The 15,301-nt window shown below is 41.7% G+C and overlaps 1 protein-coding gene across 1 annotated transcript in view; it reads left to right on the forward strand.

The window, feature by feature from the left end:
- The first annotated feature begins 830 nt into the window (after nt 1-830).
- The window catches only part of SRRM3 (serine/arginine repetitive matrix 3), an 86,624-nt gene continuing 72,153 nt past the window's right edge, over nt 831-15,301 (forward strand). Inside the window, exon 1 of the mRNA XM_070742349.1 lies at nt 831-1,054. Coding sequence (XP_070598450.1) covers nt 831-1,054 — 224 coding nt within the window. The remainder of the gene's footprint in view (nt 1,055-15,301) is intronic.

Raw genomic sequence — 15,301 nt, forward strand, 5'->3', positions numbered from 1 at the left:
AGCAATTTGACCATGTGAATTCAACATAACCAGGTTAGTTAAAAGTTGTTGCTGAATCTTCATACTATGCTTGTGTTGTTTGTTTGTTTGTTTATTTATTTATTTTGTCCAATACAAATTGAAAGTTAAGGAGAATAAAAACGTGTAGTAGTAAATATCAGGGAAGGGATAGAAGAAGAGATATGAGAATAGAATACATCAATGAAGAGTAGAGGAAGGATATATGGATGGGAGAAAAGGTATATAAAATATAGGAGAGACAATTGGACATGGGACGGAAGGCACACTAGTGCACTTATGCTCGCCCCTTACTGACCTCTAAGGAATCTGGAGAAGTCAACCGTGGAAAGTCTAAGGGAAAAATGTTGGGGGTTGGGGGTTGACACCAAGGAGTTTGGTAATGAGTTCCATGCTTCAACAACTCGACTGTTAAAGTCATATTTTTATTGTCAAGTTTGGAGCGGTTCGTATTAAGTTTGAATCTGTTGCGTGCTCTTGTGTTATTGCGGTTGAAGCTGAAGTAGTTGTTGACAGGCAGGATGTTGCAGCATATGATCTTGTGGGCAATACTTAGATCATGGTTGCTTAGCATGTCGTACAAAACTAACTTCTTCATGCTTCAACGTATTTTTAATATTTGGAAATGAAGTCAGCCATTCATCAATTAAATGTGTTGAGTGAACACAACCAGAGTGTGATTATCTGCTGATGTTAATTTTAATTGTAAGATGTGAGAAGATTCCCCCACCTCCAGAATGAAAAAAATAAGCATGTGCTTTCCTTCTCTGCTTAGTTTTCAGCCTGTACCACCAAAGAACCACCCAGTTTACATGTCTGTCTATAACAACGGCACCAAGATGCCTTCACCGCAGGAGGCATCCAATGGCTTCCCCCAGCCCAGTGCCTCAGGCACGTGGCACAAACCAGAAGAGGACGTGCGAATGGTAGAATCTGGCTTGGTGAAGAAGGCACACCGAGAAATCCTGGACCATGAGAGGAAGCGGCGGGTGGAGCTGAAATGCATGGAGCTGCAGGAGATGATGGAAGAGCAAGGGTAAGTGAGAGTTGAGGGAGTGAGGTGTCTTTGGGGCCTCCCTGAGCTTGGTTGCTTCCTGGAAGACATCTCATTACCCAAACTCGATAACATCATCAGTTTTATTGGTTGAGTGGATGCTTGTTTGACCTAGTACTGAAGTTCGCACAATATTATTATTATTATTATTATTATTATTATTATTATTATTATTATTATTATCATCATCATTATTATTATTTAGATTTAGAAACATAGAAACATAGAAGTCTGACAGCAGAAAAAGACCTCATGGTCCATCTAGTCTGCCCTTATACTATTTCCTGTATTTTATCTTAGGATGGATATATGTTTATCCCAGTCATGTTTAAATTCAGTTACTGTGGATTTACCAACCACGTCTGCTGGAAGTTTGTTCCCAGGATCTACTACTCTTTCAGTGAAATAATATTTTCTCATGTTGCTTTTGATCTTTCCCCCAACTAACCTCAGATTGTGTCCCCTTGTTATTGTGTTCACTTTCCTATTAAAAATACTTCCCTCCTGGACCTTATTTAACCCTTTAATATATTTAAATGTTTTGATCATGTCCCCCCTTTTCCTTCTGTCCTCCAGATTTGTATGCCGCCCCTCTCCGTAGACTCGGGGCGGCTCACAGCAATGATAAAAACAATACATAATGACAAATCTAATAGTTAAACTCTAAAATAACAATAATACATTTAAAAAGTCTAATAAACAAGAAACCCCAATATAAAAAACATACATACAGTCATATCATACACAGAAAACTACATAGCCAGGGGTTTCAATTCCCCCACGCTTGACGACAGAGGTGGGTTTTAAGGAGTTTAAGAAAGGCAAGGAGGGTGGGGGCAGTTCTAATCTCTGGAGGGAGCTGGTTCCAGAGGGTCGGAGCCGCCACAGAGAAGGCTCTTCCTCTGGGTCCCGCCAAACAACATTGTTTAGTTGACGGGACCAGGAGGAGACCAACTCTGCGGGACCTAACCGGTCGCTGGGATTCGTGCGGCAGAAGGCGGTCTTGTAGATACCCTGGTCCAGTGCCATGAAGGGCTTTATAGGTGATGATCAACACTTTGAATTGTGACCGGAAACTGATCGGCAACCAATGCAGACTGCGGAGTGTTGGTGTAACATGGGCATATCTGGGAAAGCCGATGATTGCTCTCGCAGCTGCATTCTGCACGATCTGAAGTTTCCAAACACTCTTCAAAGGTAGCCCCATGTAGAGAGCGTTACAGTAGCCGAGCCTCGAGGTGATGAGGGCATGAGTGACTGTGAGCAGTGAGTCCCAGTCCAAATAGCTACCCCAATTTTTCTGACAGATCTATCCTGTCTGGCTTCTCATGACAAACCAGAAAAACAGATTCAAGAACTTCTAATGCATAGATATACTGAAGAAAAAGTAGCAGAACTATTGTGAATAGCCGTGGTGGTGCAGTGGTTAGAATTCATCATTGCAAGCGAATTCTGCAGACTGACAGCAGTTCGATTTTCACCGGCTCAAGGTTGACTTGGTCTCCCATCCTTCCGAGGTGGGTAAAATGAGAACCTAGATTGGGGTTGGGGGCAATAGGCTGACTCTAAACTGAGGGCTCTAAAGCACTGTGAAGCAGTATATGTTATTGATATTGATATTGTGGAAGAATTGCAATAATTGCTGTGTAGTGATGGGCGAACCCCACGGTGTTCGGGTTCGGCAAGTTCGGACGAACTTTACGCAAAATTCGGACGAACCCAAACCAAACCCGAACCCAAATGGGGAATCCCTCCCATGAAGAGATTCCGGGGGTGGAGCTTTGATGTCACTGGCATCAATATATCATATATATTGAACACTGAAATAAGGGTTTGGTCTTATTGGCATGCATTCAAAAGCCCGACATCAGGGGATGTCTTATTTTGGGTGAAACAAGGTAATAGCTGGATACCTGTGCTTTATATTGAACTCCTTAGCATGGAATAGAAGGTCTCCCAGCCCATGGGCAGGATAAGTCATGCAATGGCTATGCCCATTGGCAGTTTCAGGTGGGAAGAGGGAATAGAACATCTAATTCCTCAGCATCAGTGTGTGACATTATGTATGTATGTATGTATGTATGTATGTATGTATGTATGTATGTATCAAATGTTTTTAGCTGAAATTTTAAAATTAAGGGAGACTAGGATGGTACCATTTCGGCCTTGTTCTGGCCTCATCATATATATGACACACACACACACACACACACACACACACATATATACTGTATATTATATATATATATATATATATATATATATATATGTGTGTGTGTGTGTGTGTGTGTGTGTGTGTGTGTGTGTATATATAACGGTCTTGGCATATCCGGGTTTCTTACCGTGTAGGATTTGGAAATTTCTGGTGACGTTTCGACGAGGTCCCACTCGTCATCTTCAGGCTGGTGCTTCTGTCCTTGTTCTAGGGCAAACAGAACAAGGACAGAAGCACCAGCCTGAAGATGACGAGTGGGACCTCGTCGAAACGTCACCAGAAATTTCCAAATCCTACATGGGAAGAAACCCAAATATGCCAAGACCGTCATACCTGTACCCATGAAAATCTACGAAAACAAATATATATATTTGTCACATGTTTTTTTTTTTTTGCTGAATTTGAAAATTAAGGGAGACTAGGATAGATCTATTTCGGCCTTATTTTGGCCTCATCAGCTAGCCATACCCACTGGGACTTGAACCTGCAACCTTTGCCTTGTAAGGCAGAGAATTATCCTCTAGGCTACAGTATCCAATCCCTACAGCTCTGCACTAGGGAAGGGTTACATACTTTTGTGTGGAATCACCCTGGTGTATTGAAGGAACATCACAGCTCTTTATTTGCCTCTCGGCCCAACTCAGGGCCATTTCCAAGGCAGTTAATTTTATTGATAGTCGAAAATTCTATCTGTATGTGTCACATTATTATTATTTTTTTTGCTGAATTTGAAAATTAAGGGATACTAGGATAGATCTATTTCGGGCTTATTTTGGCCTCATCAGCTAGCCATACCCACTGGGACTTGAACCTGCAACCTTTGCCTTGTAAGGCAGAGAATTATCCTCTGGCCTACAGTATCCAATCCCTACAGCTCTGCACTAGGGAAGGGTTACATACTTTTGTGTGGAATCACCCTGGTGTATTGAAGGAACATCACAGCTCTTTATTTGCCTCTCGGCCCAACTCAGGGCCATTTCCAAGGCAGTTAATTTTATTGATAGTCGAAAATTCTATCTGTATGTGTCACATTATTATTATTTTTTTTGCTGAATTTGAAAATTAAGGGATACTAGGATAGATCTATTTCGGGCTTATTTTGGCCTCATCAGCTAGCCATACCCACTGGGACTTGAACCTGCAACCTTTGCCTTGTAAGGCAGAGAATTATCCTCTAGCCTACAGTATCCAATCCCTACAGCTCTGCACCAGGGAAGGGTTACATATTTTTGTGTTGAATATATATTGATATTGATATTGATATATATAAGACAGGGTCTTATTTTCGGTGAAACACAGGTAGTCTCAAATGTTATGATTCACCTGCTAATCTACCACAGACTTGCATAATCCCCAAAATTGTAGGGAAAAAGTATGCTCTGATTACTGACTAATCCACAATTCAGGTTAAATCAACCTGAACGTGAATCTGTATAGTTCAGATTTGCTGCAGGGCATCATTCGCTTGAGTGACGGGTTTCCTGCATCTTTGAGAAGAAAAACCAGTTAGGGGAAGAGAGGTGTTTTGCTCTTAATGTTGGAAAGAGAGGTCCCCAGGCAGTGCTGTCTTCCATTTCAATCCTTCTTAGCTTTTCTGGGTTTTTTAAACTACTGGTGCACCAAGTGATCGAGGCTTCACAGGGAGGAAGAGAGCAGAAGGCCACTGGGAAGGTTAACAGAGATCAACAGAGTTGGAAGGGACCTTGCAGGTCATCTAGTCCAACCCCCGGCCCAAGCAGGGAGACCTTACATCTGCTTCTACCTAGGATTAGCTCACTATTCCCTGATTGTGAAGCAAGAGTTCCACTCTAGGCCACAACAGCAGGAACAGGAAGGCATGACATGAGTTTTTCTGTCCTCCTAAAAGGGGATGCGGTGGCTTAGTGGCTAAGATGTTGAGTTTGTCGATCAGAAAGGTCAGCAGTTCGGCAGTTCGAATCCCTCGCACCGCATAATTGAGGTGAGCTCCCATTACTTGTTTCGGCTTCTGCCAACTTAGCAGTTAGAAAGCATATAAAAATGCAAGTAGAAAAACAGGGACCGCCTTTGGTGGGAAGGTAATAGCGCTCCGTGCGCCTTTGTCATTTAGTCATGCTGGCCAAATGACCAAGGAAGCATCTCCGGACAGCACTGGCTCTTCGGCTTTGAAACGGAGATGAGCACTGCCCTCTAGAGTCAGGAACAACTAGCACATATGTGCAAGGGGAACCTTTACCTTTCTAAGGGAAGCAGCTGTTTCTACTTCAAGCCAGCTGGTTTGTGACTCAGATTTAACTAGCAGTAGCAATTGTCTTAAGAAGTCAAGGCTGTTAGATCCACTTCCTTGTCATTGGCAGAAGCCCAGCAGAAAGCCCACCCTCTATTGCTCTCAGAAGAAAGACAGCATTATAAGAAAAGAGAAGATGCATACCCCAAATGACATATATTTGATTATAAGCTTCTAACTAATCAACTAATTGACTGGGATTTTTTAAACAGATTAGCGATACATTCAGAAAGTCATTAGCCTAGCAGAATAGACCCTTTATATCTGGATATGGCATTATCACTGGCAATATCTGTCCGAGATTTTCCCATTTTAAGTTAATTGCTTAGTGAACAATGCAAAATGCAAATTTCATCACGGTCCAAGTGGCAATAATGTACATATCTGCCAGGATCCTTTATTCTTCGTTGCTTTATTCTTCATTCTATGGAACAAGATATTAAAAGGAAACTATGAAAAAAAAAACCCAGAGAATATTACTGAAAACTAAAACATACTAATAGTAACTGAAGTAAAAGCTTCGCTAAGCAAGATTGTGCTTCTTAGGCAAACCGATGCATAAAAAGATTTTTTTCTAACTACAATTTGCAAAAGAATTGGAATAAAATAATGTATGTTTATTTATTTATTTGTTTGTTTGTTTGTTTGTTTGTCTGTCTGTCTGTCTGTCTATTTGTCTGTCTGTCTGTCTATCTATCTATCTATCTATCTATCTATCTATCTATCTATCTATCTATCTATCTATCTATCTATTAGATTTGTTGGCCACCCCTCTCCGAAGACTCGGGGCGGCTAACAACAATATAAAAAGACAATGTAAACAAATCTGATATTAAAAACAATCTAAAAAACCCCAATTTAAAGAACCACTCATACATACAAACATACCATGTATAAATTCTATAAGCCTAGGGGGAAGGAAAATTTCAATTCCCCCATGCCTGACAACAGAGGTGGGTTTTAAGGAGCTTGTGAAAGGCAAGGAGGGTGGGGGCAACTCTGATATCTGGAGGGAGCAGGTTCCAGAGGGTCGGGGCCGCCACAGAGAAGGCTTTTCTCCTGGGTCCTGCCAAACGGCATTGCTTAGTCGACGGGACCCGGAGAAGGCCAACTCTGTGGGACCTAACAGTTCGCTGGGATTCATGCGGCAGAAGGCGGTCCCGGAGATAATCTGGTCCGATGCCATGAAGTGCTTTATAGGTCATAACCAACACTTTGAATTGTGACCAGAAATTGATTGGCAACCAATGCAGACTGTGGAGTGTTAGTATAATATTGGTGTAATGTTAGTACATGAGACACCTAAATGTTTCCTGCATATTTTCAAGACTCCAAGAAGCCTATAGATAGGACAGTCATTTGCAGAACCTCCCCTTTCCAGTGCATTCTATATCTATATTTTTCTCCTAATGCTTTTTTCAACCACCAATATAATTGGGCAGTAAATAGATCAATGGGGAAAATCCAAAATACAGATAATCTTACAAGAGCTCGTTCACTTACCGTTCAAAGCTACAGCTGCACTGAAAAAAGTCACTCATGACTATTTTTTCAGATTTATGACCATTGCAGCATCCCCATGGTCACACAAACCAAATTCAGATGCTTGGCAACTGATTCATATATATGATGGTTTCAGTATCCTAAAGTCATGTGATCCCCAAGCATAGCCAATGGAGAAGCAGATTCACTTAACAACCAAGTTACTAACTTAACACCTGCAGTGATTCATTTAGTCACTGATTTATGTTTTTGTTCTTGTTTGATTTGTTAACCAAACTGGACACAAACTGTTTCAACTCCTACCCTCAAAACGTCGCTATAGAGCACTGCACACAAAGACAACTAGACACAAGAACAGTTTTTTCCCTGAACGTCATCACTCTACTAAACAAATAATTCCCTCAACACTGTCAGACTTTTTACTAAATCTGCACTTCTATTTCTACTAGTTTTTCTCATCATTCCTATCATCCTTTTCCTCCCACTTAGGACTGTATGACTGTAACTTGTTGCTTGTATCCTAAGATTTCTATTAATATTAATTGTTTCTTCATTGCTTATTTGACCCCTAGGACAATCGTTAAGTGTTGTCCCACATGATTCTTGACAAATGTATCTTTTTCTTTTATGTACACTTAGAGCATATGCACCAAGACAAATTCCTTGTGCGTCCAATCACAGTTGGCCAATAAAATTCTATTCTATTCTATTAACTATAATTATTCAGCTTGGACATGATTATGCGAGTTGGGCACCCATCTGAATAAAGGGAATAACAAATGAATAAAGGGAAGGCAAAGAGAACCAAGGAATACAGGAGAGAAGCTTATAGATAGTGTTTCTCAAGTCCCTTATAAGATTATTGCTTATGGAGGCTTTCTTTTTCATTTCTCCCTTCACCTTTTCTAGTTTCTTTCAAGTACAACATAAAAGGAATCTGACATGTTGTGTTAACTGCTTTCTGTTCATCCTAATTCCACCCATGGCTGTCTGCAAGGGGATGTGAAAAGTGTACACGATAGCCATAGCAATGCTTTCAAAGCCCCCTGATTTTAGGTGCATCTCATTATGTGATTTTACTCACATGGCTGTGCCCATCATCTAACTTTTTTTTGCAGCCCTTGAAGCATCTCTGATGCCATAATTCCTTCGCCCCAATGCTCTGTATGACATTCTATATGTGTCTAAGTGTTGGTCATGACCTATAAAGCCCTACATGGTGTTATGCCGGGCTTCACATTACGAGCCCCAATTAAGTCAGAAATGTAAATTCAAACACACACACTGTTGTAAAGTAAATCAGAGAGTCGGTTTATCAAAACAAAAGTATTGTACACACGCACTTTAAAACAGCCAAAGTGCTCTCCCTCAAACCACAAGCCTTGAATGCTGCGAAAAACAAAAACAACACAGAGCAGATAAAGGCAGCTGTGAAGGCGTCACAGCCACCCCCCTTCAAGAGTCCACAAAATGTACTTAACTGTGAAATATCCAAAAAGTCATTGTAAATCCTGAAACAGCCCCAAATCAAACAACACTCGTCCTTCTCCAAACGGATAATCTCCCACGCACATTCTCAGCCTCGCTGGCAATTTATCAGCAGGCCCATTAGCCTAATTGCCCCAGCCACTGGTGTTCTCCCTTATCTTCTATAATACTTACACAGTTGTTCCCTTCTCGTCATAAACCTGCTCCTACGAGCATCTATTAATCCATCTTCCTATGAGTCTGATGATGACGACTCACTAATGGGGTAATTAGCTAATGGGCTGCCTGCCCTCACTGTCCAATCCTGCTTCACCCCCAGAGTCTGCCCTTGACACAGAATCTTCACTGTCCGAAGCTGTTGGCAGTAAAACCAGTCTCTGAGAACTTGAGGATTCTCCCAAACCAACATCCACAGTCCTCGGAATAGGAGCTGGCCCAGAGCCAACCACAACACATGGCATCGGGTCAGAATATCTGTGGGACCGCCTTCGGCCAAATGAATCCCAGTCACCGGTCAGGTCCCACAGAGTTGGCCTTCTCCAGGTTCCGTCAACTAGATAATGTCACTTGGGGAGAACCTTCTCTGTGGGGGCCCCAGCCCTCTGGAATCAGCTCCCCCAGGAGATTCATACTGCCCCATCCTCCTTGCCTTCTGAAAGAGCCTTAAGACTCATTTATTCCACTAGGCTTGGAGCCATTAGACTCTTGCCCCTTGGCCAACCAATGTGTTGAGAGAATGTAATGACTGTTTTTATGTTTTTTTGGGGTTTTAGACTTTTAAATTAAATTACTCATCACACTGGGGAGATACCATATAAATGCATACAGTATGGAAAAGTGTTTACTGTGAAAAGCACTCTTATCAATCATGAAAGAATCTATACAGGGGAAAGGATGCACATGGGGGAAAGAATATAATGTTGATTTTATATGTTGTAAGCCACCCCAAGTCCTTGGAGAGGGGTGGCATAAAAGTCTAATAAATAAATAAGTAAATAAACATATGTTATTTATTTAGTGGCATCTCTACCGTGTCCCCTGGGTAGAAATATTGATACAAATATTCTTTTAGCAAAAGTGAAGGATGCTCCTTATGTCTGTTTGTCTGAAACACTGCAGGGTTTTTGGCCTGGATATATTCCTATAGTATAGATCATTGTCCTACATATCTTTCACAAATAGATGGAATGCGAGAAAATATTTTCTTCTGTATACTTTTGCAAAAAAAAAAAAGGTCCTACCTCTGGATGGCTGTTTCTATTGATCTGAAGATAGTCCTTGATTTACGACCCTAAATGAACTCAGAGTGATGGTTTTCAATCATGACAGTTGTTTAGCTAGTTATCATATGACCATGTGCAATTTCATAATATTTTTTGCAGCAGTTTATTTATTTATTAGATTTCTATGTCACCCTTCTCCTGAGACTCAGGGCGGCTTACAAAAAGATAAATACAAAATATGTAAGAAATCTAACATTTAAAATACTAAAAAACATCAAATCTAAAATTATATAAAAATCTAACAAGAGTTATGTTCTAAAACCCCTAATTCATTAAAAAAAAAAAACAATCATCCATGTTCCATTCACTCATAGGCTGGGGTAGCTGTTAAAATTCAATGACCCCAAGCCTGTCGGCAGAGGTGCATTTTTTAAGGCTTTACGAAAGGCTGGGAGAGTGGGGGCAGTACGAATCTCCGGGGGGAGTTGATTCCAAAGGGCTGGGGCTGCCACAGAGAAGGCTCTTCCCCTAGGTGCCACCAGACGGCATTCTGGCTGACGGGACCTGAAGAAGGCCAACTCTGTGGGATGTGACCAGCCGCTGGAATGCATGAGGCAGAAGGCGGTCCCACAAGTAATCTGGTCCAATGCCATATAGGGCTTTATAGGTCATATTACCAACCCTTTGAATTGCATTTGGAGACCAATCGGCAGCCAATGTAGCTCACGGAGTGATAGAAAGACATAGGCGTACCTCGGGAGGCCCATGACTGCTCCCGCGGCTGCATAAGAAGAGCCATGCTGAATCAGGCCAAAGCCCATCGAGTCCAGCATTCTGTGTATCACAGTGGCCTACCAATTGTCCATGGGGATCTTGAGCAGAAAGAGAAGACAGAGCCCTCCCTTTCCCTTGACCCCCAACAAATGGTACCCAAGGGAACTCTGCCTGCCTCAACCAACATAGAGGCGGCACATGGACATCCGTTTCAATAACCACCGATACACTTGGCATCCATGAATCTGTTTAATCCTCCCTTGAAGCTATCAAGACTGACAGCTGTCACAACCTCTTCTGGAAGTGAATTCCATAAACCAATGACCCTCTGGGTGAAGAAATATTTCCCTTTATTTTGCACCATCTGAAGTCTCCGAACATTATTCAAGGGTAGCCCCATGTAGAGAGCATTGCAGTGGTCGAACCTCGAGTTGTGAACACCATAGTTGTGAATACTGCAGTATTAGGTCCACCCATTGTTCACTACAAGAAGCGGAGGCGTTTGCTGGTAACTGGAAATAAAAGCTGGTTTCCAGCAAAAATGTTGTCAATTGCGGTCATATGAAAAACCAAAAAAAAAAAAATTGCTGCTTTTCAGCAAAAACATAAACTACATGATTCTTGAAACAGCTGTGAATACAATCTAGTTACTAAGCACCTAAAATAAAGTCATATGACTGCAAGGGGTGCCGGATTGTCAGGACCTCAAATCAGGTTGAAAGTACCTTTATTGTCTGTTGTAACCTCAAATGGTCTCTAAGCAACCCATTTTAAATTGAGGACTACTTGTAATTGTGTCAGAAGTGGGAAGTTACAGCTGTTCATGTATCTACTGAAAAAAAATGGCCTATTTTCAACAGGACATTGTGATCAGAGCAATTCAGAATTAATCAGGTGACATCCCAGAGCGCTAAAGAAGGAACTCTGAAGGACTTCCCTGATGAATATGCTTGTATCCAAGAATCAGACACAGTTTGTTTAATTGGTAATGCTCGGTGTCTCCTTCCTACTGAGAGACCCAGATTCTCTCCCTTTGTTTACACTTCAAAGCTGTCCTCTCCAGGTTTCTTTTTTCCGGATCAGCTCCATCTGCAAATAAATAAATAAAACATAAAGGGGCTAATAAGAAGAGTGGCCATCTGTTGCTTCCCATATGCCACAATCTTTTGACATCCTGTCACCAAGTACATTGTTGGTATGAATAATGTGCAATGGCAAATATTTACCTCGTTCAGCTGGATCTTTCACCATCCAGTGGGTAACTGTGGGTTATTTTTAATCTCTCTGGCCTGACTCTTTATAGAGCTCCATCTGAGGCTGGATTAGTCACTTTGTTTACTAAGCACAAGCTACCAGTGTAGATTTGGGGCTGAATGCAATGGGGAAGGCAGCAGAGTCTCCAACTAAGGCTGGATTAATCGGAATAACACAGTCTATTAAATTGGTCATAGGTGTGAGGTTTTTTACTAGTGATGGGCGAACCCAACGGTGTTCGGGTTCAGCAAGTTCGGATGAACTTTACGCAAAATTCGTCCGAACCGAACCGAACCGAACCTGAACCCGAACGGGGAATCCCACCAAGAGATTCCGGGGGTGGAGCTTTGACGTCACGTATACTGGCAGGTTGCTAAGGACGCCAAGGTGATCACTTCCTGGATTCCATGGAATCCAGGAAGTGATCACCTTGGCATCCTTAGCAACCTGCCGGTGATGTCAAGGCTCCTCCCCCGGAATCTGTTCGTGGGAGGGATTCCCCAGCTCCTTCAAAGGGAGGTCTTCACGTAAAAATAAACATTGTTATTTTTACGAAAAAGGACGCCAAAGCGGCGCTGCAAGCAAAGGGTGGTCCTTTCACATAAAAATAAACAGGAAGTGATCACCTTGGCGTCCTTAGCAACCTGCCGGTGACGTCAAAACTCCAAATGCTGAACACGACCCCGAACTTTGCCCAAAGTTTCAAAAAATTTCGGGTTCGTGTTTGGCATACCGAACACCGCAAAATTCGGTACGGACCCGAATTGTACAGGTTCAGTTCGTTCATCACTATTCTTTACCTAAAAAAAGGCCTGTTTTGCTTTTTTAAAATTGATCCCTTCGCTAAAAGTCAAGGACAGGAGTTTTAATGAGGGATAGTGGAGTTGGTAGCTTTGTTAAATGGAAGTCTTAGTCATCAAGATCGAGATGGATCTTGACAGACTTGTACACTGGGCCCAAACAAATAAAATGAAATTCAAATGCAAAGAAAAATAAAATCCTATACCTAGGTAAGAAAAAGAAATTCTTTTGCAGTGAAAAGTGTCATTAAAATAGAAGCACGGATTGGCCAATGTAAAAAGTTCTGGGTTCTTAACCTTTTTCTGCCCGAGTCTCTGCAGAACAGAATATCAAATTTTCCTCAAGAATCGTAAAGTTGCCCTAGGTTGATCTGAGGCTGGTATCAGCAGGGGAAAGATAATGGATAGGATTCTATTCAGGAAGAGGGCCATCACTCAAGAAAGTAGATGTCAGAGTTAGCTCCACTGTAGCCAATGGCAATTTGTGTCAGATTGTTGTGGTCTCCCACACTATGGAGAAATGACTGTAGATCACTCACGGGAACCACCACATCTTTTTGAGACCTCATGAGAGGTACATCACAATTTCATAAAATGTAAGTGTTCTTGTACCAAAATTCAAATTATTTATTTCATTACATTTCTATAGTCACCCATCTCGCATAGGGTTGTGATTGGCTCTGGCCCAGCTCCTGCCCCAAGGAATGTGGAGGTGGATGTGGGGGAAACATCCACATGTCACAGGCCTGTTTTACTCCTGATAGAATCTCCTGACGAAGGCTCCTCTGACGAAGGAAGTGTGAGTAGCAGGGAAGAGGGGAGTTTGGCAGGCAGCCCAGGAGGAGATCAATCACCTGCATTCTGAACAAGAACGTATGACAGATCCACGCATGCGTAGAGTGATGCATAGGAGAGAACAACTGAAGGATTATTACAGGAGACAAGTGAGGCCACCTGTGGTTGAGTGGGGCTGCTGTAATTAGTGCTACAGATAAAAAGAGCAGTGTGCTGGTTTAGCCTTTTGGAAGTTTATCTGATTCATTGTTTCGTCAAGATCGTGGTTTTGCTGTTTCCCTGTTCAAGACTGTGTGTGGCCTTTCTGGACTTTGGAATTGGACTCAATTTCCCAGTTACTGGGTGAGAAATTGGATTGCATTTAACCTGTGCCTTGTGTGTACCAGAAAATCCCTTTGACATTTAAAAAGGGAGTTTTTTCTGCTTTTCTGTTGATAAAGACTTTTGGTTTTCCTTCTGTCATGTGGTGTGTGTCTTTTTGGACTAATTACCCTGTAATTACGGGTGGTTGAGACACGCCGGCGGAACACATAGTGACTCTGTGTACTATATATAATAAGACAGAATTTAAATTAAAAAATAATAATTTGATTTTGAAGAGGACATTAGGACGGAGATCAGGAATGAAAACACTGCTGATCTCAAAAGCAAATAACAACGGTGAGGGAGGAATCTTACTCAATTCTAAATCAGCTCTTTAGTTCCTGAGGGGAAAAAGTTAATTGTTTTCTGGCTAACCTCTCCTGCTACATAGTGCTGGAATATTGGCATCACTCCATTTCATCTTCCTTCTGGACAGTGGGAAAATTTGCCCCCATACTCAACACTTAATATAATATTTATATTATAACCTCCATAGGCAAAGGGGTGAGACTGTTGCCATAGTTATGGCATTCTTCAAGGAAACGGACTTGGCATTTTGCCTAGCAACAGCAGAGATGGAAATTGTCCTCCTTTGGCGGACCTGACAATGGCAGTTTTGCCCACTTCTGCTGTCTTCATACACTGTGTATGCTTTTTAATCATTTTAAATATTGTAAGCTACCCAGACTGGCTTTTCAAAGTGAAATGGGTGCTATACAAATTAAATAAATGAATGAATAAATAATATGCCAACAAAAGAATGTTAGAGAGGAACTTTGACCTTCTAAAAGGGGGAAGTACATAAGGGACTGAAGTTGAGGTTGTTACCGGATCATTTGAAAACCATCTGCAGGTCAGTTGTCGAGTGCAGTCACATGACATGAAGGGAATCTGTCCACCAAAACTCCAAATCTGGTTCACAAGCAACCCCCCCCCACCTGTCGGAGCTTCAAATGGTTGCTAAGCAACCAGTTGTAAGTCAAGTACTAGGTCGCTTTAAACACGACCTAAGCATAGCCCATAAAATCATCTGCTACAACATCCTTCCTGTCAAGGACTACTTCAGCTTCAACCACAACAACACATGAGCACACAACAGATAGAAACTTAAAGAAAATCACTCCAAACTCGACTGCAGGAAATATAACTTTTATAACCAAGTAGTTTCTTTCTTTCTTTCTTTCTTTCTTTCTTTCTTTCCTTTCTTTCTCTCTCTCTCTCTCTCTCTTTCTTAATTAGATTTCTATGCCGCCCTTCTCGAAGTGACTCAGGGTGGTGTACAATATTATAAATGCAACAATATATAAACGGAATCTAAATTAAAAGAATTATACAAATTACTAAAAGTGTTAAAAAAACCCATATACAATCATGCACATTCATCCAATTAGTCATTCATAATATTGGTGGTGACAATCTCATCACTCATGGCCCCCATGCCCATTGGCAAAGGTGGGTCTTCAGAGCTTTACGAAAGACCAGGAGGGAGGGGGCGGTACGTATCTCCGGAGGGAGTATTGCTGATTTATTGCTTGCCTTGTTATCGGA

This window comes from Erythrolamprus reginae, chromosome 1 (assembly GCF_031021105.1).
Source record: "Erythrolamprus reginae isolate rEryReg1 chromosome 1, rEryReg1.hap1, whole genome shotgun sequence".
NCBI lineage: Eukaryota > Metazoa > Chordata > Lepidosauria > Squamata > Dipsadidae > Erythrolamprus > Erythrolamprus reginae.